Source organism: Embiotoca jacksoni, unplaced genomic scaffold (assembly GCF_022577435.1).
Source record: "Embiotoca jacksoni isolate LCO1_2020_lvr unplaced genomic scaffold, fEmbJac1.0.p SCAF_24, whole genome shotgun sequence".
In the NCBI taxonomy this organism is placed as follows: Eukaryota; Metazoa; Chordata; class Actinopteri; family Embiotocidae; genus Embiotoca; species Embiotoca jacksoni.
This window is the reverse complement of record NW_027185375.1, coordinates 1,832,092-1,852,699: the sequence shown is the minus strand read 5'-3', so window position 1 is coordinate 1,852,699 and position 20,608 is coordinate 1,832,092. Positions and strand designations below refer to the sequence as shown.

At 42.7% G+C, this 20,608-nt stretch overlaps 1 protein-coding gene across 1 annotated transcript in view; it reads right to left on the bottom strand.

The window, feature by feature from the left end:
* Positions 1 to 20,225, bottom strand: part of tnfsf10l (TNF superfamily member 10, like) — a 64,884-nt gene extending 44,659 nt beyond the window's left edge. The window contains exon 1 of the mRNA XM_069158983.1: positions 19,673 to 20,225. Within this exon, the coding sequence (XP_069015084.1) occupies positions 19,673 to 19,894 (222 nt within the window). The 5' untranslated portion in view covers positions 19,895 to 20,225. The remainder of the gene's footprint in view (positions 1 to 19,672) is intronic.
* Positions 20,226 to 20,608: the final 383 nt, after the last annotated feature.

Sequence of the window (20,608 nt, the reverse complement as noted above, 5' to 3'; positions counted from 1 at the left end):
GCCTGTCGGGCGCGTGATTGGTGACCTTTGAACTCGAGCAGCGGGTATTTGACTGTTAAGATGAAAGATTGGCTTTTTTTTTTTTTTTTTTTTGCTGCACTCAGACATTTGCACACACTTTCGTTGGTAAAAAAAAAAAAAAACTGGCCAAAAGCGATCATTAAAACCTCCAGCAGGGAGAATCATGTTTGCATGAACATAAAAGTTTTTGCGTGTACATTTTGATTTGCGTTAATGAAGTGTTTGCATGCGGGTTTGTGTCCATGATTTCATATTTGATTTAAATGCGTGTGCCTGCGGGTTCGTGCGCAGCCTCGTGTGTTTTTGCCCACTTTATCATCCCTCCAGGGCTTCGATGTGTCTGGCAAACGGCCAGGGTGGTGCCGACATTGATTTATTTGGTAAAGCTGACCGATTCATCCCGGCATATGTTTAATGACCAACAGCTTTCTCCGCCATCCATCTTGTTAAGGAGCGATCTGACCGAGCACTTTGTGTTAAGGAGCATTTGATTGCCAATCATGCACAAAGGTATTTACAAGAGGAAAAAATATAAAGTCCATTTTGATTAAGAACCGTGGACAAACTGTGAGTTTCTACCTCACCCCCACAGTGCGGGCCAAGTTTTTGGCCGCAGTGAAAAGACCCCCCCCCCCCAATCCCCCACAGGAGACCTGCCAGAGCCTAGCACACATACATAACAGCTTCCAGGGGAGTATTTTGGAAAATCGGAGCCAAGGACGCAATCATTAGAGGATTGGGGAAAAGAAACCGCCATTCTTAACATGGGTTCATGCAACCACGAGTCCAGGCCCGGCTTCACATGCCACCATCAGTTTACTTCAGTCGAGTAGCCAAACTGGACAGTCAGGAAGGGAGACAGACAGTTTAAAAGATGACATTAAATGAGAAATGGGCATTAACCTGCTTCATGGTCCTCGCCTTCGAAAGACTTAATAGATCTGCAATTTGGATGTTTCAAAATGTCACAGTGAATGAAACTGGCTTTTGGAAAGTTATCCTCAAGTTACAACTCTGGCTTAAGGGTGATTAAAAAACCACCAGGACTGATCCTCAACTTCTGAATCCAACCCCCCCCCTCTCAGTGGCTCAATTGTTTTTCCTTGAGATGCCACTCATCCAAGAATGCACGCTTGGTCTTGGTAAATTTCCCCCGAGAGCAGCTTGTTCTTTTTTAGAATGTAGAAATCGGTTGTCCTCGTCAACGTCAGGCGCAATAAACTGAATAGAAAAGTGTTTGTAGCTTCCGGGTCTGAACAATGAGGCAGATGCTGAAGTGCCTTGCACTGCAGTACCACCGAGTGCCACTAGAGGGTGGCTCTAAAAAGGCTCTCATTCAACTTCTCATGAAATACAGTCAATACATTTTCTTAAGTTAATTTTGATTTTTTTTTTTTTTTTTACTAAAGTCACTCCTTCTTATTAGTTTTCTGAAAATAATCCCGTCATTAATTGGGAACTAAGCATCAAAAAGACAGGTTTTTGGAGGCATGTCTGTTTGATTGACAGGTCTGTGGCGCATTCAAGTTTCCGCTATCGGTGGGCGAGAAGTAAATATCGCAGGGTTTCCGATCACAAAGAGTCAGATCCACCGCTCACTTCCCCCCAGGTCATGCCCATGTACTTTTCAAAATGGCATAATAAGAAGCAGTACAGATAATTTCCTGACTCAGGCCCTGTGACAGGAAAATGACATTTCACACCACATTTGAACTAACATTTCTGACCCTGCAACAGTGAAAGAACCTTCATTGTGAGCAACAAATACTGAGTTTTAGACGATGTGTGGTTGATTATTCTCTGTTGTAGGCATCACATTTCTTTCATATGGCCTGGAATCAATTTCACCTCCGCTATAGGGCAGGTACATGAATCTAGATGGGCCCATTATTGCTTTTAAATTTCAATCACATTGTTGCCATAAACTCACCGACTCAGCCTTCCTCTCGCTGTGACCTCATCCTAAATATGTTGCCTTTGAAGTTTCAGTTCTGCTTTTTTCACTTTGATTTAGCCGATAGCTGCGAACCCAAAAAAAAGAAAACGCTGCTCTGATGTGGAGCTTTAAGGCTAATTTTACAATGATGAAGGAGGTCTTTCTTAACAAATCTCCATTTTAATCACGGTGCACAACCAGAGAACAAGAATCAGCCTGTGACTTTAATTCTGAGCCTCAAAAGACAAATTAAAAACACATACAGAAGCATATCACATGACTGTAACGGAGCCTCATGTGTGGAGCAGACAGTGCTGCTCATAAAAGACTCCACATATTTCACTGGAGTCAAACAATACGTGTTTTATTGCTGCACATTTAAGTAGCTGTTGCAGCTCGAGCGGGAGCCCTCGTTGCTTTGATGAGCTGCTTTTACTTGCGACTGAACCCGCTCAGGAATCAGTTCTCCAGAATCAAAACAAAGAGCTTAAAGGTCACCTGGGAATCTGCATGAATGAACCTTCCTGGTCTGATTTGACAAATATTAGATTCAATTCAGCTGTCAGATACATGACATTGCGGCCGTAGCGATGACTTACGGCAAGGAAAACCAATCAACTTAAAAAAAAGAAACCTGTCTTGAGTCGAGGTTCCCTTTTGGATCTTTAAATCATAGGAAACAACCTGGATTTTGTGTATAATTTAAAGTATTCGAGGATAATCTTCAGTTAAGGAAGTAAAAACTCTTCACATGCTCCCCACCCTCCCCACCAAATAATTTCAAAATCAATCCAGAAGATAGCCTGCCTCTGCTTAAAGGTATTAATAGCATTGGTGGGAGGCGGTTACTTCGTGTCCTTGTGTGATCTTTTGTGTCTTCGCCGTATGTATGTACTTGGTTCTTCTTTATCACGAGGAATGCTGGAACCTACCTAACCAGTATTTGCTTTTTTCGAGCTGCCTGTGTTTTTCCTGGTGATTGTTTTACCTGCCAAACGCAATGCAGATTAATGCAATGCAGCTTTGTGTGTTTGCACATGTTTGCATGATATCCCTGATAGTGTGCACAACCCCACAGCAAGACGGCCGAATACCACTCCCAGCTCTTGCGTGTGGAACTCTGACCTTTCTTTGTCAGTTTTGCTGTTTTGGATTCGTTCCAGTTTCAATAAAGTTTAAAGACATACAAAAGCAGGGTGGACCTGCCTGCTGATATTTCTCTCTTTCTTTTTTTTAACTTCCTCGTTCCTTAAAACAATCGAGAATGTTACTGTTTAGTTTTAAAAGGGGCTGTTAAGTACATGATAACGATACAGACAGAGCGGGTATCTCAAGAGTTTATTGTAACTGTAGGTTTATGGGGACATGAGCTGTGTACTGGAATTGATCAGGTGACGGTGGCCATAAATGTTTGGGTCGGTTCCAAGGGTTAAGTTTCTGGTTCTCGTCATGTTTTCTGGAGAATGTGGAAAGAGAAAAAAAGATGACGGGCATAGAGGAAGGAGCATGAAGAGGTCAGGACTTTCCAGTTTGTTTCGGTCACCTGTTCATAGGTAAGGACGGAAATGCTCGAGGGCGGCTTTTGAGTTGATGTGGTTGACACAGAAAAAGGGAGAGATTGATGCTGTGCTTAAAGGCTGGAATGTTGAGGTATGTTGACTATGAAACTTCCAAAATAAGACGGCGAAATCTCTCCGAAAGTAAATCTAATGGTTACCTTTACGAGAGCCAATCATTCCAAAGTTTATCACCAGGAAGATGCCAACGAATAGTCCCCAGAATCTCAACACGAGCTGGTAAAGTGGTACAACAAGCAAATACTGCACCAGGTTAATAATTCATACATTTACGCAACTTGTATTTAGTTCTAAACCTTTTAAATAACAACATGCCCAAGCTGTTAATGACAATACACAGCAGTGCGTCTTTCTGGTTTCTGATATCTACATTATTAATTTATAGCAGGGGTCTCAAACCTTTATTCCTCTTGAGAGCTATTTTGACCAAACAAGTAACATTTATTCACATAGCTGAGCTCCACCCAAACTGCTGAATAAGCTTCTTTTATGTGAACAATAACGAATTGATACTTAACACACACATACTCAACCAGTACGACAACTGCACGGTAGCTTAAGATACCAAAGGCCACAAGGGTTACATTAGTTGCATTCTCCAATCAGACCCAAGAAATCCGAATATCTGTTGACACCTTCATAATCGATCTAGACATTCAGCCTTCGACGCCATCCCCAAAATAGGAACAACTAGCATTTGGAAATGGGTGTAAGCTGGAAATCATTTGTAGTTTTGGTATAAACTTTTATCCCAAAGTAACCTTAAACTATTCAGCTGTCTTTGGAACAAGTGGGTCTTTGGAAGAAGCAAAAACCAGTTGTTCAGCCGTGACTGGCTGAACAACTGGTTTTCGCTTCTTCCAAAGACCCACTTGACAATTCTGCTGTAAGTTAAGACTAAATTCAAGACTGCAGTTCCCACCACTGGATGAATCAAAACTGGAGCGAATAAGTCCAGCTAGAGGCAGAGGCTTTACCAAAGGACGCACACTAAGTCCGGTAAAACGACACTTTATAAACCCGTTTAGGTCAGCGTGCTGCTGTGGGGGCCTTTGGTTGCCTGTGGGTGGGCAAGTCCAGCATGGGTGGGCAATTGTGTTGTGTAAATGTGTCTTTGTGTGGAGGTGGTATGACTCAGTAGGTTGTTATAATAATAATGTTGTTATAATCACAGAAATTGTAGACGATCTCCGTTTTCTCTGGTGGGGTCCACACGTCCCCACAAGAATGGGGAAAAAAAAACAAAACAAGGAGACTGGGCACTTTGAATGACTGAGAAGGTTATATTTAAGATGAAGGTTAGAATTATTTTTAGGGACATTGTTTCAAGTCTGAAAAGGGGACAAGAAGGGGAATAGAAAAGCTGACAAGGGCGTTTTTGCCATCGTCTAAGGAGAGACAAAACCTATTATTCAAAATAGTTTTCACGAGTGTTTTAATAAAGGTTTTCTAAAATGGGAATTGCAAGCTGACATCCCTGAGGTAAAATGCAGTGACATCATTGCTGTGTGTGTTTGTGCAAGTGTTTTCATGCATAGATGAGTGCATGCCTGTGTAGCCACTGTTCTGGCACGAGTGTCACCAGCCACCACAATAAACACACTGTTGCCTTCTGGGAATTCTCCGTCCATACTGTCTCATACAAAACACAACTCCTTGGACGCTGCACCTCCTCTGTATTGTTTCTGTGTCTAATTGTATTACTCATGTTGTGGGGACATAAATCTGTCACATTGTTGAGACTTTCCTCCCTTTTGAAGACAGAAAGCAAATCGTCGAAACGTAAATCATTAAAGTTTGGGGTGAAGATTATTGTAAGGTTTAGTCAAGTTGATTCAGTCAGCGTAATGTTATTTGAGGTATAAAACATAACAGGACAGAGCTCTGCTTTTTGTATATGTTAAAATATTTTGATTTTGATTTAGTTTCGCTCAACTTCTTGTTTTTCTTCCAGTTTCATCGGCCTCATGTCCTCATATGGTCATTGGCCTTTACTTATGCTAATTAGGAACAACTGGCACCCGCTTTCGACTTACGAGGAAAATTGGATTCAACAATAGATGAACACGTGCAAACATATCTGCGGTTTAAGAACAAGTCATGAATGTCATGTAGACTTTTCTGAAGACTTTTTTAAGGAATAAATTTAAGAAAACCCATCAGAAGATATTGGTGAAAGGGGCCGCATGTGGTTATAATCAGCGGGGCCTGAAATGTATTATACTTCCATTAAGTCTTAACAAAAGGCAGAATATTATATAATTTGAATATAATGTACAAAAATACTGAAATGCAGTTTTTGCCAAAGCGAACCAAATGTTTGCTAAAATAACCCAACTTAAACAACATGTCTCCTCAAATGACGCATTTTTTTTGTCCACAAACTTTTGACCTCTTTGCATATTAAAACAGTACTTTAAGAGAATATTTTGCACTTTTCCTGTGATTCCTCTTCAAATCTTCCTTCCCTGCTACATGTTCTATTTCCGTCCTACTTCTTAGGCTGAGTAAATAATCGGATGGTAGGATTTCTTTCGGCAGCGGTTGTTCATTAACGACTTGGGGACTTACGTGATTTTCTTCGACAAACCGGCTTTAAGTGTAATTGTAAACTTCATTAAACCTTGAGACCCCCAAAGTAAACTCTCCCCTGCAGCGGACAGTTTAAACATTTACAAGATAAACCAAAGCAAACACACGAGAACTTAATGCAAAACTTTTCTGCTGTACTTCCCAGGTCAAAGGTTATCACCAGCTGTCACTGCTACTGTGACTGATCACGAAGCTGCAAATCCTTAAAAGAGAAGGCTTAGATAACTAGGTGAGAAATGAGGTTTAACATCATGATAGCAGCACGGAAATAGGTATACTAAATCTAATAAAGCATACGTTTTCATTTGCATTATGGAGAAGCTAATAACACATAACTCCAAGTTTAAAGTCAGTAATTTTACAGTTGAGTGTGCAGCATGTTTGCAGCTGGTTTAGCCTTCTTCATTACCATGTCCCGATGACAGGCAGCTCCTAAGTGGATGGCTCCCACACATTGTCCCCTCAATGTCAAATTTTATTTGCAATGTGTTGCTCATTTCAGTTGTGACTTGGATCAATTGGGCTTCATTTGGTAACAATCAGACCTATTGCACGACTTGCAGTACAAAGCCACAGCAGTGTGATGCTTATTAAAGCCTTTCCTGCGCCAGTGATGTGTTGCCGTGCTTTATTTTCACCGTTCAGTTGAAGCCATCATCGTGCACTTGTGCTACGTATTGAGAAACATGTTGAACATCTAGTGAGATGTGTTGAATGTTGCTGAAGCTGCCAAGTTGCACATCGGCCAACTTTTTAAAAGGCCAAAGAACCTGTTTGCGATCCAAACTGAGGAAATTCTTTGCAGCCATCTTGTTGTTCCTTCACCTTTCTGAGAAGCAAGACGATGGAGTTATTCCAATTCTTACAGACTACTAAACGCCTTCCTCCAGATGATAAGTTAAGGTTATGGAGGAGGTAATAAGGTCCTAGATTCTTGTATTCATCCAATTGCAAGGCTCTTTACATAATGTCAGGGTCTTTGCTGCGTTCAAATGGAGTCGCATTTACCGTGTACGCGAGAAGAGTCCATATGAACGGCGATACTTTTGTGGTATTCACGACGTTGGGGCTAAAAATTTCCAATAAGCCTCGAGGTCTCGAGTTGTGATGTGTTTGCTGACATTTACAGAAATGGCATAAGCCATGAAAGTTATTTTTTTGTTGGATGTTAAGCTAATATATTATTATTCTAGTCATGTAGAGTTTGCCTTCATAACTTGGATAACAGCCTACATCTGAGGAGAATGTTGATCTTCCCAACGGCATCATCTTTTCCCTCTTTGCCTTTGTATTTCCTGCTTCACGCCCTGTTAACTTGCTAAATTGTTAGCCTCTGTAGCTTCTAGACGGCATCCATGTTGACAGGCAAAGCTGTTTTTACGACTTAACTTAAGCTCACAAGTTCCATTTGAAAGCAGCATTTGTCCTCATTCTCTGAGAAACACTGATATTTAAAATGTTTTAACCACTCTGGCACTATAGCTTCATGATATTTCTCAAAATCAACAATTTGGTATGCTTATTCATTTCACCCTCAGGCTGAATTATAAAAACTTTGAGGATCCCATGACTTTTTGATTTAGTGGCATTATCAGGTCAACATTTGAGCCTAATCTTTGGTTTAAAAATATAAAAGTCTTATTTTATTGGTTCATACTGACATCAGTCTAAAAATAGCCCTTTCAACCATTAAAATCTCTATCTGTTACAATCTAGAGGTTTCTTGGCGGTCGCTGCCCGTAGATAATATTTTGGAAAGCCCAATCCTAGGTCGGACATGTTTTCATAGTATTCATGAGATTTTTAGGCTTTTAAGCCAAGTTATCCATGTAGCTATTTCTGGAAACAAGACATCTGTGTCTGTCCAAACAAGTATAGCATGTGAATGGTTCTTTTCTGCCTCTGGAAAGTCTGGAAAGGATAACTTTATTTGATTTAGTCACTCAAAATAAAGCCAACTGAGCCCTAAATTAAGACTTTGAATACCAATCATATAAAATGCAAGCCAGAGTAAAAGCTAAGGTTGTTTCTAATTCCTCTGTAGTGCGAACATAATCAGTTTGGTGAGTAATTTCCCCGAGAGCTAAAATGTCAGCGTTAAAGAGCTGTTACCTAGCGACTGAGACAGTATCTGCTTTCCTGACCTTGCTTGCCTCCAACTTTTAACAGACAAAACCATCTACTAAAAATGACACCATTAGTTAAAAGTCAAGGCCTAAAGGGAAGCTTTGACCGGCTGCCTGACAGTTTCATGACTTCATCTCTTTTCCCAGAATTTTTCTTGTTAAGGTTTTCCATTTAGCAGCTGCCGACAAAGCCAAATGGGTGCTCAGAGGTTGATTCATTGATTCTTGGATGACCTGCGCTCTCGCATGTCCAACAACCTCACGAGCTTCTAACGAGGCAGTGCTATTCTATGAAAAATGAAGCCAGAGTTCTGCTTAAGTCTTGAGCTCAGTGAAGGGCTGAGGATGTTTGGAACATCGGTGGTAATGTGTTTGTGGTTTTTTTTTTCGGTCTGCGAAAGCAATGATCAAAGGTTATGATTGGCTTTCATTGAAAGCCTAAACCGCAGGATTCTTTGTAGTTGATGTCACATTACAGAAAGACAAAGGGGAAAACCAACACCGGAGTGTCAGGGGGCAACTGTTGTGGAAGAGGCAGATGAGTGGGTGGTAAGATGTGGGAAAGATTAGAGTTGTTTAATTAGAACAGAAACGAGAGCTGACAGAAGGACAGGTCAAAATGTTGATATCATAGGCACAATAAGTGTGTGTGTGTGTGTGTGTGTGTGTGTGTGTGTGTGTGTGTGTGTGTGTCAGTTGACACTAACAAGCTCTCCTTATTCTGCCAGGACAGAGCTGCACGCCCATTCCCAGGTTCAAATCATGTTGAACCAGCTCGAGACTTTCCATCCAATCAACCGTTGGCTAATCAGGGAACACAGACACGTTCATGCACACACACTTCAACAGGAGTTATACGATAACATACAACTCAAATCTCACTTTAAGTCACTTCAGTTTAGTCCACCACATTTTCTCCCCCGTATAACAGACGTTTACTTTCTATGGTGGCAAGTTCACATACAATAAGTAGGTAATGTATATTTCCATCCCTATAATTTAATCAAATCAACAATATAATCCTGCTGTTTTCAACAGTCGTTCTGGCTTAACCATCCAAATTATTGTCCAATTTCAGTCACAACACATTCCTGAAAACGTTTCACGATAAAAGCCTCGTTAAGAGATGGATTTCTGTCTTCCAAAAGAATACAAAAAAAAAAAGAGAGACTTTTAATTTCAAACGGATGCAGAAAGTGTTGAATTTGTACTGACAGTGTAATGCAGAAACTTTAAACAGGGCAAACAATAGCAAATCAAAAGAACTGCAAACATTTTATTCCCTCACTTGGAGAGAAGAAAAAAAAAACAGTGCTTAATGATTTAGATGGCAAAACCACTCGCATTTATCACAAGTACAACGACATAGCGATGTGCCAAAACATGATGACTAGCTGTGCATAATAACAACCGCATGTGCCATTGTTACAAGATAATCAATGCTCATCACCATCATGTTTTGATTCATCAGTACACTCATTACAAAACAGTTGAGGCTATAAGATTTCAATTCAGCGCCAGTTAATTAGCCCTAAATTTAGCCACAGCTGCAATCAATGTATATTTTCACAATTAATTGGTTGATCTTTTAGACTTTACAGTGTAAATATTTTGTTCTGCCAACAGTCAAACACCGATATATTGAATTTACTGTCACAAAAGTAGCTCCTTTGATATGATGTACGTATAGAAAGTATGGGAAGGATTTGGTTACAATGTGATGGGAGCCATATGGACCCTTACAGTGGAGATTGGAAATGAGGGAAGCTGGATAGATGCGAGGAATGACATTTTGTTGGAGGTCAATGCAGAGGTGCCCCATTCTTCTCCTACTTGTATGCTTTGCATTAATATCCATCCGTTTCCTCGTAACACTGTGAATTATAAGATAGCCTCTGGAGCCTCTTTTTTGACCAAACGCCCAAGCATGGGTTTGATTACCTTGCAAAGTTTGTATCATTTAATAAACACTTATTAAAAGAGCCTGATCTAATGCCAACAAGTACAGTTTCAAGAGTTTCAAAGGCCATCTGGAAGAAATCATAAATAACAGAATCATATCTGCTGCAGTTTTTGGATTGATGTGCAAATTTGAACACTGATCAAATATACAATTTTGTTTTGAGAGCTAGTTGCGGCTTCATGCTGACACTCAATGTTTTGACATTTTCATGCCACTTTTTTTATTGCTTGTGTGGATGAAAGAGATATTTTTCAAAATATGCCACCAAACTCCTTTCCAGTTTATAATTGATAGTTCGTTTGTTAATAAAGTTTGAGTAGGTCCCTTTTCCTATTAAACCTATTGTTCTTCCAACCAATTTGTGGTTTTGTTTATTCCAAAAACATTAGACAAATTTATAACTGAGCTTAAAACAATTCTATTCACGAGTGTTTTAAGTTTAGCTACAAGTAATATCTTCCTTTTGTTGTCCTTTTTGAAACAGTTGTACGGTGGAATATGTTGAGATTTTTGCCTGAATTTTCTTTTTGGAGAACGAAGAAAAAACAGTTCATCCTGTAAATGTTTTTCACTCTTTTAACATAGTGAATGAAATACTTTTAGATTTAGGAATTTTGGTCGGACGAAACGACAAATTCCCTAAAGACCTGCCTCCGATTGATTCCGATGATCAAATCGCTGCTGTGTGTCGTCGGGCAGCAACGGTTATTGCAAAAACTGAATTGTGAATGTAGATTAGTCCCTTGAGTCAACAGAAATTCAGTTGACTCTGCAGTGCTGTAAAGATAGTACAGATAGCGTTGCCAGCAGGTGTAATGGAAGGTGAGCGCCCACTGATAGCAGTTAACAGATGTAGCTTAAGTCTATTAGGAGATTCATGGGGCCTCAAATCAGCATCTATCTGCGCTTTATAGCCATGTTGACTGAGCAAACAAAGCGATAACGCGCAGCTGTTGGCACACACACACACACACACACACACACACACACACACACACACACACACACACACACACACACACAGCTGTAGCCACATCCTAATGAGCATTCCAACGTGGGAACGCAAATATCCTGTTTTCGCGTGTCAAGATGTTCAGCCCAGGTCTCTGTGTGGCGCGCCTGTACGTCTGCAGCCGGGCGATGTAGTATAACGTATAGCAGCCTCCTCTCCTCTCCTCTCCTCTTCTGTTTGAACTTACAGCCTGTCATCTTTTTTTTTTATCTGCAGCAGCTCTCCCCCTCTCCGTCGTTCGTCTCTTTCAGATTCTCCCCTTCCTCATTTTCACTCCACCGTTTCATGATTTAACGTGACTTTAAAGACACTGAGCAAAGACTTTTACCCGGTACCTTGTTGTTGTTCTAACTTCTATGCAAGTCTTGGTATCTGGGGGATATTAAATGTCAATTGCAGTGAAGTATTTAAAGATAAGAGTAATTGCAAAGACTAACGGCAAAATTGATGATGGAGACATTGTAAAATGAAATGTGTGCTTGACCTCGGAACGCAGATCTGGCTTTGGTCTGACGCTATGGCATACAAAATCTCTATCCGCTGGCCAAGAGGCTCAAGTCATACTCCAGATTGCCAATAGTTAAACTAATTCTGACATGTGTAGTATCTTTGCTAACTTTCAGAACCCTCAGCGGACTCAAACCCCTGTACTTGTTTTTGTGTTTTGAAATTCCTCCACACTCGGCTAAAACTTCAAATATTAAAGTCCATCTATCCTCCTCCTCCTCCTCCTGCTTCTCCTCCTCCTCCTCTGTCACTTCTCCGGCTCTGTCAACTCTCAGGTCCACTTTCTCATCTTACCTCGCTCTCTCCTCTCTCTTTTTTTTCCCCCCACCCCTGTGATCCAGGCTTTCCTTTTCATCCTCGTCCAAATGACCTGGCCATGAAAACAGTGAGCGCGCATGCAGGTTCCGTGCGCGGACGCCACGCTGCGTCTCATGGACGGGTCGCCACGAGTTGCCCTCGGCATGTGCTTCTCTTTTTGGGATTAAAATGACTTCATGCATCATATATGATCGTAGTGTCTTATGAAGGCCAAAAAAAACCAACAAAAAAAAATAAATTGTTGAGTTAAAAAGTTCAGGGTTGTTTGTGTGCTCGAGCCAACGTGTCTGTGCTAGATATCATTCCACTGATGTCACTTTGGCTTTGTCATTTTAATTTAAATCATGAAGACATGAGGCAGAAACCAGGGCGGAATATGTGCTCTTCCACTGATCCTATGCATGTACATATAAGCCTCTTGTTTTCTCATTCTCCTAGTTCCCCTAGTGTTTTATACCCCTATAAACATCTTATGTAACTTTGGACATGTGCCCAAGGCCTGTTTAGATGCACAGAGCACATTGCCAGAGAGTCACTTAAACTTCTAAACTCCCACCTCAGAAAATAAAAAAAAATAAAAAAAAAAACTGCTTGTGTCACTCCTGAAATATTCATCCCACCCTTGAGCCCTAAAACTGACTGTAACTCGATTCTCTGAAGTGGACCTGAGGCAAAACACACTGGGACTACGGGGAGGAGAGGAGAGGGGGGGGGGGGGGTGGGTAAGAGGTGAAACGACAGACCGAGAGGGAGAATTGTGTATTTTGGCAATGGAGTCCGGCATGAGGTGGGTTCGTTATTAGTAGCTTTGAATTAAATCAAAAATATTTGCGGTGACGATTTTGATTTTACTCAAAATGATTTGCTAATCATGAACATGTGAATGTGTGTGTGTGTGTGTGTGTGTGTGTGTGTGTGTGTGTGCGCGCGCGCGCGGTCTCACTCGTGTGTGAAGGTTAAAGTCCGACACACACTATCATGCCCACCCATTGACACAGACCCTCCTGTAATCCACACGTGTTTGCACGTCCACCCCCCCTCCCCCCTCCCGAACACACACACACACACACACACACACACACACCTGTGTATTTCTGACTCCGTTAACGGTCACGTTGACCTCACCTCTCACCAATAAAACCCGATCCAGTGTGTGTGATAAATGTGAAGCAGATTTTATGTGCCGATGGAATGATTGGCCTCCGTTGTTTCATCCTGCGCTACGAGGTTGCGTCAGAAATGTCTTGGCGCGGGCGGCTGAGGCCACACGGGGAGGTCGGACTGGGGAAACGTGTATGCACCGACATGAGCGTGCTCGTAGATCTATTTCCTACCAGTCGTCTTTAGAATCAGATCTGCTTACAGCAGGACGTTTGATTGCTTGTTCAGTAGGCGGCTTTTAGTAGGCGGTAACATGTTGCAGGACAGATCTCGTGGCTTACTTCTGTACTGTCACGTGAAGCGAGTTTAATTGTGGTTCGGGGACTTTTGTTTAAAGTCAGACGGCTCTCTCTTATTTGCTGTCTGGCTCTTCTAATGGCACTATTTAGTGAAGAAAAGCATCGCGATGAAAGTGTTTTGCTTCCACTTTTGCGGGCGGTGTGTGTTTTAGATGACTAAAACGCAATGATGGCAAATATCCAAATATTCAGTTTAACGTTTTGTTGTCCAGCAACACCTATCTACACCTCGCTGTGCCAGAGCTGCAGAATGATCTGGCTGCACCGTAGACTGTAATCCATGTTCCGGGTCTGAAAAAAAATAAGGCTTATGTGCCTTAAACTGCAATACCACCGGGTGCCACTAGAGGTTGGCTCCAAAAAAAAGCCTCTGGCTCCATAGACTCCCATTTAACATTCTCAAGAAATTTGAAGTCACTAAATTGGTATTGTCAGGTTTCCAATCAGATCAATCAGATCCACCGCTGCCCCCCCCCCCCCCCCCCTGCTCCAAACCGCTCTGAACTAGCAAGATGGCGCCGGCCAAAATCCGAACTCGAGGCTCCATGACGGCCGTTCACAAACCAACGGGTGACGTCACTGTTATATATCTGGAAAAAGACGTATTTCTTCAACCCAATCCCCATCATCCTGGTGGTCGCTGACGAACATCGGGCAGCATTGAATTTGCAAATTAGTTTTAGGGAGGAGCTTTTCGGTTTCGGTGTAACATTTACAGATGCATTAAAATGCTAAATCCCTTCAAAAGACTGAAAAGAACCGAGCAGGGCGGCCTTTTTATATGATGATGAGCTGCTGCTCGGGGGTTATTGTTGCTACTTCCTGTTGCGACATGGATTTTGTAAAAGGTAAAACACGGAGAGCGAGAAAGAAGGAGAGTAAATCTTCAACATTTAAGAAGCTGCTTTAATTGCCGAAAACAATTAATAAACAAAATTGTTCCGGGTTAATTTTCTGCAGATCAACTGATCAATGAATGAACGGCCAGCTTGCAGCTCTGTCTGAAACTGCAGCGCGTCATCCATCCATTCTTGGCTATGAGAGTCGTTCTCTGTGCTGAAACCACCTTTGGCGAACAGGATGACGCAATAGAAACACAAAACTGAGCCCGTCGCTTGTAAATTGATCGGTTCCCGCTGAAAACCGGAACAGAAACAAGTCCGGTTGTTTCAATCTTCGTAACAAGGAGCTTTTGAAAGGTAATTATACGGACATCTGAGAACAGAGATCCGCTAGTAGGACTGGTAGATGACTGCTACATCATCTGATTTTCTGATCTACTTTTGGGTCTCGTAATGTTAACCGTTGACCTCGCGTAACCTGAGGCCAGCCCCTAATCCGTCCCCAGCATCTGGTGTGATTTTTAAACCACAACCCCGAGCTCCTGTAGACACTTTGTAAACCGGACATTATTCAGTATTTTTCAATATTTTCTCGATTTTTTTTTGCAGCTTGAAAGTCATCCGGTCATGAGGACATGCGCGCACAAACACACACTTAAGTCATATACACAGATAAAAACAAAGGGGCAAAAATGTAAGATATTTTGGGCTGAAGAGACCACACACATCTACACAGACCCTAACAAACACCCAAGTTAAGTGACAACGTTGTCTGGGTAAATTAGACCACACACACACACACACACATGCACACGCACACACACGCACACGCACAAAAGCACACACACTGGGTATATTGTTGAATGTCGAGGGTGAGTCAGAGCCTATCGGTGAAGCCAAACAATAATAAAAGTGGACCAGTGAAGTGTAAGGAATGCAATGGCAATCACACACACACACACACACACACACACACACACACACACACACACACACACACACACACACAGGGATGATGCAGAAAAGCCTGAAATGACACCCAAATCAACAGAAACGACACAAGAACCTTGAAATGCTGACAATCGCGCATGAATACGACCACTTATCCTTGAAATTCCCCGATCGAATGGATCCGCTTGTCTGGATGTGTGTCTTCTTGTCCGAGTGCAGCGAACGCCCATTCGAGTTTTATATAAAATCAAATGCTGTAACTGTTACAGATCTGGAGGCTCATGTGATCCCAGATACAAGCTGCGACATTGAGAAAGTTTCCCGACGACCGGTTAACTGGAACTGCAACTGAAACACGGCCGGTCGGGTTTTATCTTCAGGGTTTATTCATCCACAGCGGAGAAAAAGTTCTTAAGAAATACATGAAGGGATGTCCTACATACACGATCACTTATTTAATACTAAAGAACGTATGTACATCTTCTGTGACGGCTTAAAGGAGCTGTGAACTATAAATATACAATATAAAAGGCTTGCTCGTACTTTATCCTTTCAATTTAAATCCACGAGAGAAAAGATCATCATTAAATGATGTCAAATGTCTTGATTTCTAACTGTAATTTATAGTATTGATGAAGCTCATGGACGCCATGAAGTCTTATTAATATCGGTGCAAGATTATAAACTCTTACTCTGTCAATCTACTAATCAAGCCACGGACGTAGTTTTTGCAGCTCCTCATGAACTGGACAGAAGTGCCTGATGTAGGATGTAAGATATTCTAGTAAATTAATATATATACATATAGTAATTGTATTATTAATAGAAATATTGCAAATTTCAGATAAATTCCGTTAATAAAATGCAACTACTAAATTTAATAAAACACTGAAAATGTTCCAAGAGCTACAGACTCCAGATGATTTCTCACCACGGATGAACCTGACCAGAAAAGATGACATCGTATTTAAACAGCAGGCAAAAATCATTTCAATATCTGTAGTGTCCCTCGCTGCGCTGCGAGCTGCATTTAACGCACAACTCGGCAGGATACCTGTATGATTCCCGCATATCGCCTCTGGACAACAGAAAGGGGTCGCGTCATTTTAAACTTCAGAAATCACTGAACATAAAACCAGTCGGCTTCAGTCTCTTGTTTCTTATTCAACCCGTGAACCAGTACTTTTCTGACCGTCGTCTTTTTCTTGGTTTATCGCTCACGATCCTTTTTTTGTTTTTTTTGTTGCTCATCACGTGGTGTAATGCCGCGTTGCCATTGGTTGAAGGGGCGCGAATCGAGATTGGGAATTTTCGGCGATTCATTGCGCAACCCTAAGTCTGCGTAACGCTTGAATATTTCAAACTCCAGCATTTCGCCGATGTTCCCTTCGTTCAACGTGCATTCGGGTTTAAAGTGAGTACCTGAAAACCAGCGGACGACCGCGCGCCGGTGAGGCCCGCGCCGGTTTGTTTGCGTGCGAGTGCCGCGGCGACGAGGTGACACCGGAGAATTCCTCTTTGTGCGATGCTCATTGTTCCAAATACCTTTTGTCTTGTCAAGCTGGCATTGAGGGGCGTAACTCCGCAGCGATAGAAAGCAGGGCCTGTTTCCAGATTAAAAATAGCTGGCCTTCGCATGAGAAGCGGGGGATTCCCTGCATGCGGCCGACACACACACACACACACACACACACACACACACACACACACACATACACACAGCTCCGTGTTTTTCATCTGGTCTCTGTCCTGTGTCATCTCTAAACTGTTCCTGATGCGAATTCCGGCTACGTCTAAAAAAAAAGATGAACCATAAATGAACATTTTAACCCGGTAACATATTCACATTGAAGGGCCATTTATTGTCATTGAATAAAGGCAAACATTGTCATTACATTCAAATACTTCAACAGCCGAAAGTGCTGGCGTGGGATTGTTGCTTTTGCGGCAATTGGAAGCAGACAGGGTCAAAGTTTGATACGCATCGCTCGATAAGAGTCCACAAAAAGATCAAATAGTTGAATTCTAATTTGAATTGCAGGGACTACTGACACAAACATAGATTATATCACAATCTTCTTCTATCCCACACTCCATTTTAAACCTTGTCGGTAAACTGTCTGTAAGAAAAGTCACTGAAATCAGTGTCTCTGACTGGAATAATGCTAAAATACTGATATTTGAATGTCTGATTCTGACCCTCCATCTGCACATCGTCACTTGCAGGCTATTAATTACTTCGATTTTTCCGATCACCGGCTGTTCTGGGCTTGGGAAAGCAGTGCCACGTTCGGTTTCGTGAGACAAACCACCAACCATTTCGTTAGTCGGTGCTATTTCAAGTGGGTATCTTTGCATTATGAGTGTATTCCACCCGGATCTCCCCTACCTGGGGTAAACATGGTGTTCTTAAGCCGAAGACTCTTCACCGAAACATCAGCAGCTCCACCTTTGAGCTCAACAGTCCCTCCACTGTACGTCTGAGCTTTTCCCCAAAGACACACCAAATCCGCAGCGTGTGACACGATGGAGATGCCGAAAAGCCCAAAATGGATGTTTCCACTTGTTGCTCGTTTCGTTTCAACTACGTTCTCTGACCAAAAACTCCCAGATTCGATCCTTTCACCGTACACGTGTTCACCCTCGACACTGACCTTTGCATGGCTGGCTTCCTGTCACTCATCGCTGATATAAAAAAAAAAAAGAAAAAAGAAAGAAAGAACGCCAGATAAAAAAAACAAAACAACCCCAGCCTGAAATCTCTACAGTGAATCTCACCTGTTTTTGAATGAGGACCGGCTGCAGACGCCGGTGTAAAACGCTCTATTTCATCTTTCTTCCTTCATGCGTGACAGCTTCGGCAGGCGCTCGCGTAGAGGTGCGCGGCGCACCACCGAAGCCAATTTCCTTTTGGCAGTGTAGCTTTAGTTTAAAAACGCGCCCCTCCCTGGAATTCATACATCGTCGCGATCGTCCATCAGTTCCACCTTTTTCCACCCCTGCGGATCTTCCTGAAAGGTCCGACGTGGACGCTTCCTCCATGAAGGGTATCGGGAACCATGTGTAACACCTCTCTCTCTGGACCTCACCTCGACATATATACACCACGCCGCTGCCCTGAAAACCAAGTGTATCGGTCGGATTTGCTTTTCCTCGGTGGGAGGAAGAGGAGGGGAACCCCTGCCGTTGCACTTGTAACAATAGGGGCCTCTTTGATAAACCTATCTCCCGAATTTCATGGCTCCCTGCACTGAGCGGTAGCAACGGACGAGAGGGCTTAAACATGATTTGAGTTCACTTGTCAGTGTGGTTTCCCCTGCTGGGACTCGATTAACATCAAGATGGCACAATGAGGAGCAGATTGAACTTGGAGCTTCTTTTTTTTTTTTTTAACTCTTAGAGCTAAAAGACGGTGCACTCCAACCTAACCTGCGGATGAATCTGTGCAAAACTTTCCCTCCCGCGAAGATTGGCGGAATAATACAGTTGTTTCTTTGACGAAATATCTCTTTAAGCGCAGTGCTGTCGCTGTATTTTCACAGCTGAGGACTACAGACAAGTCCTTACAGTTGTATATTATCACGGCGGGAGATATATACGGCTTAAATCGAACCCCCCAGGGGGAGAGCAGCATCACTGACCTGCATAGTTCACCTCTGCACACACCATCTGCAACCTACTTAAAAGCAGCCCTGTCTCCTCTCTCTCTCTCTCTCTCTCTCTCTCTCTCTCTCTCTCTCTCTCTCTCTCTGCCCAGCCCAAATGGCTCCAATATGTTCCCTTCTTTTTTTTTTTTTTTTACGCACGCAATCAAACCCGTTTCTCCTGGATAAGCTGCTGCCGGACAGACAGCTCTTTCTCCCCGCGGCTTGATTGCTTGTAAATTCCGCATCGCATTGTTTTAACGAGTCCGTTCAAGGCAGAGCCCGTTTTCCCGAACGGCTGACACCCGTCGAGCTGCGGAGGCGGACCTCCCTGCAGAAATAAAATGAAACAACGCTTTCACTTAATGTCTCCCTAAAAGCTGCAACACGGATCCTTTATCATTTCTGTCGCTGATTTACGCAGAGTTGCTTTTTTTTTTTTTTTTAATTTAGAAAAAAAAAAAAAGCTACTCCAGCAAATATTGTGCGCAATTTGACAGATTTCTTCTCCTTTCTTTGGCGTCACAACTTTACCAAAAGTAAACTTTATATGTGGTACTCGACTGTAAATTTAAACTGAAACTGATTAGCCAGTTCGGTGCGCAAACACGTCTTTCCATTAAGGCTTTAGTCTCTCGTAAAGAACCAAAATTCCCACAGAGGAACACACGTCTTTCCAAAACCCCAAACAAGCACTCGGCGCGGGTGGAAAGCAGCTCTTACCTGTGATATGGACATGTTCAGGTAGACAAAGAGCCCCGTGGTGGAGGCGATCTGCAACACCACCACCACTATGACCACCATCGCTACCCACATCTTGGACGGCGCTTCCCTGCGCCCGGTCCCGCTCGGCCCGCCGGCCGGGACCATCATGTAGGTCGTGGACTCGCTGCTCACCGATCTGAAATAATCCTGGTGCTGCTGCTGTGCGCTCGGAGTGGCCATGGCATTCCCGACGCATGAGTAGACCACGAAACCAATGGGAAGCAGCAGAAACAACAATAGCCTCCACAGACTTTGACCGACTGAGCGAAAGTTGGTGTGAAATTAGATTTCCATGCGTCCGCAGTTGCCAATGGAGCTTTTCATTCGGAGCTCAGCGGGAGAGGCGAGGAGAGGAGGAGGAGAGGAGGAAGAGGAGGAGAGGAGGAGGAAGAAGAAGACCTGGAAGTTAAAGCTTGGATGGGTCCATGTCTGGTCAGCGCTCAGCTGCCGTGTAAAGTGGGACTGGAGCTGCAGGAGGAGGCAGCCGGAGTGGTGGGCTGCAACCGAGAGAGAGCGCAGCGGAGAGGGGCTGGCTTAACCTCTTCATCACCCTGGAGCTGGGGAGGAATGCTCTCTCTTTCTCTCTCTCTCTCTCTCTCTCTCATGCACGCGCACACCGTTTCTTTCACTTTTAATGGTGGCACGTACACTCATGCCAGTCTTTGCCAAAGCACAAGATAACTAGGAAACTAATAACAGATAACGAAGTAGATTATTAAAAAGCAGCGTGGCTCCTCATTCCCCCAACAGATAGTGAACACATGCCATGTTTTGAAGCTCATATTACAATGAAAACTAAAGATTTACACATTTAGAATGTACTTTATATTATTGCAGAATATATCACACTTCACGTGATGTTTGTCAGTGGCAGAGAGAGTATATGGTTACCGT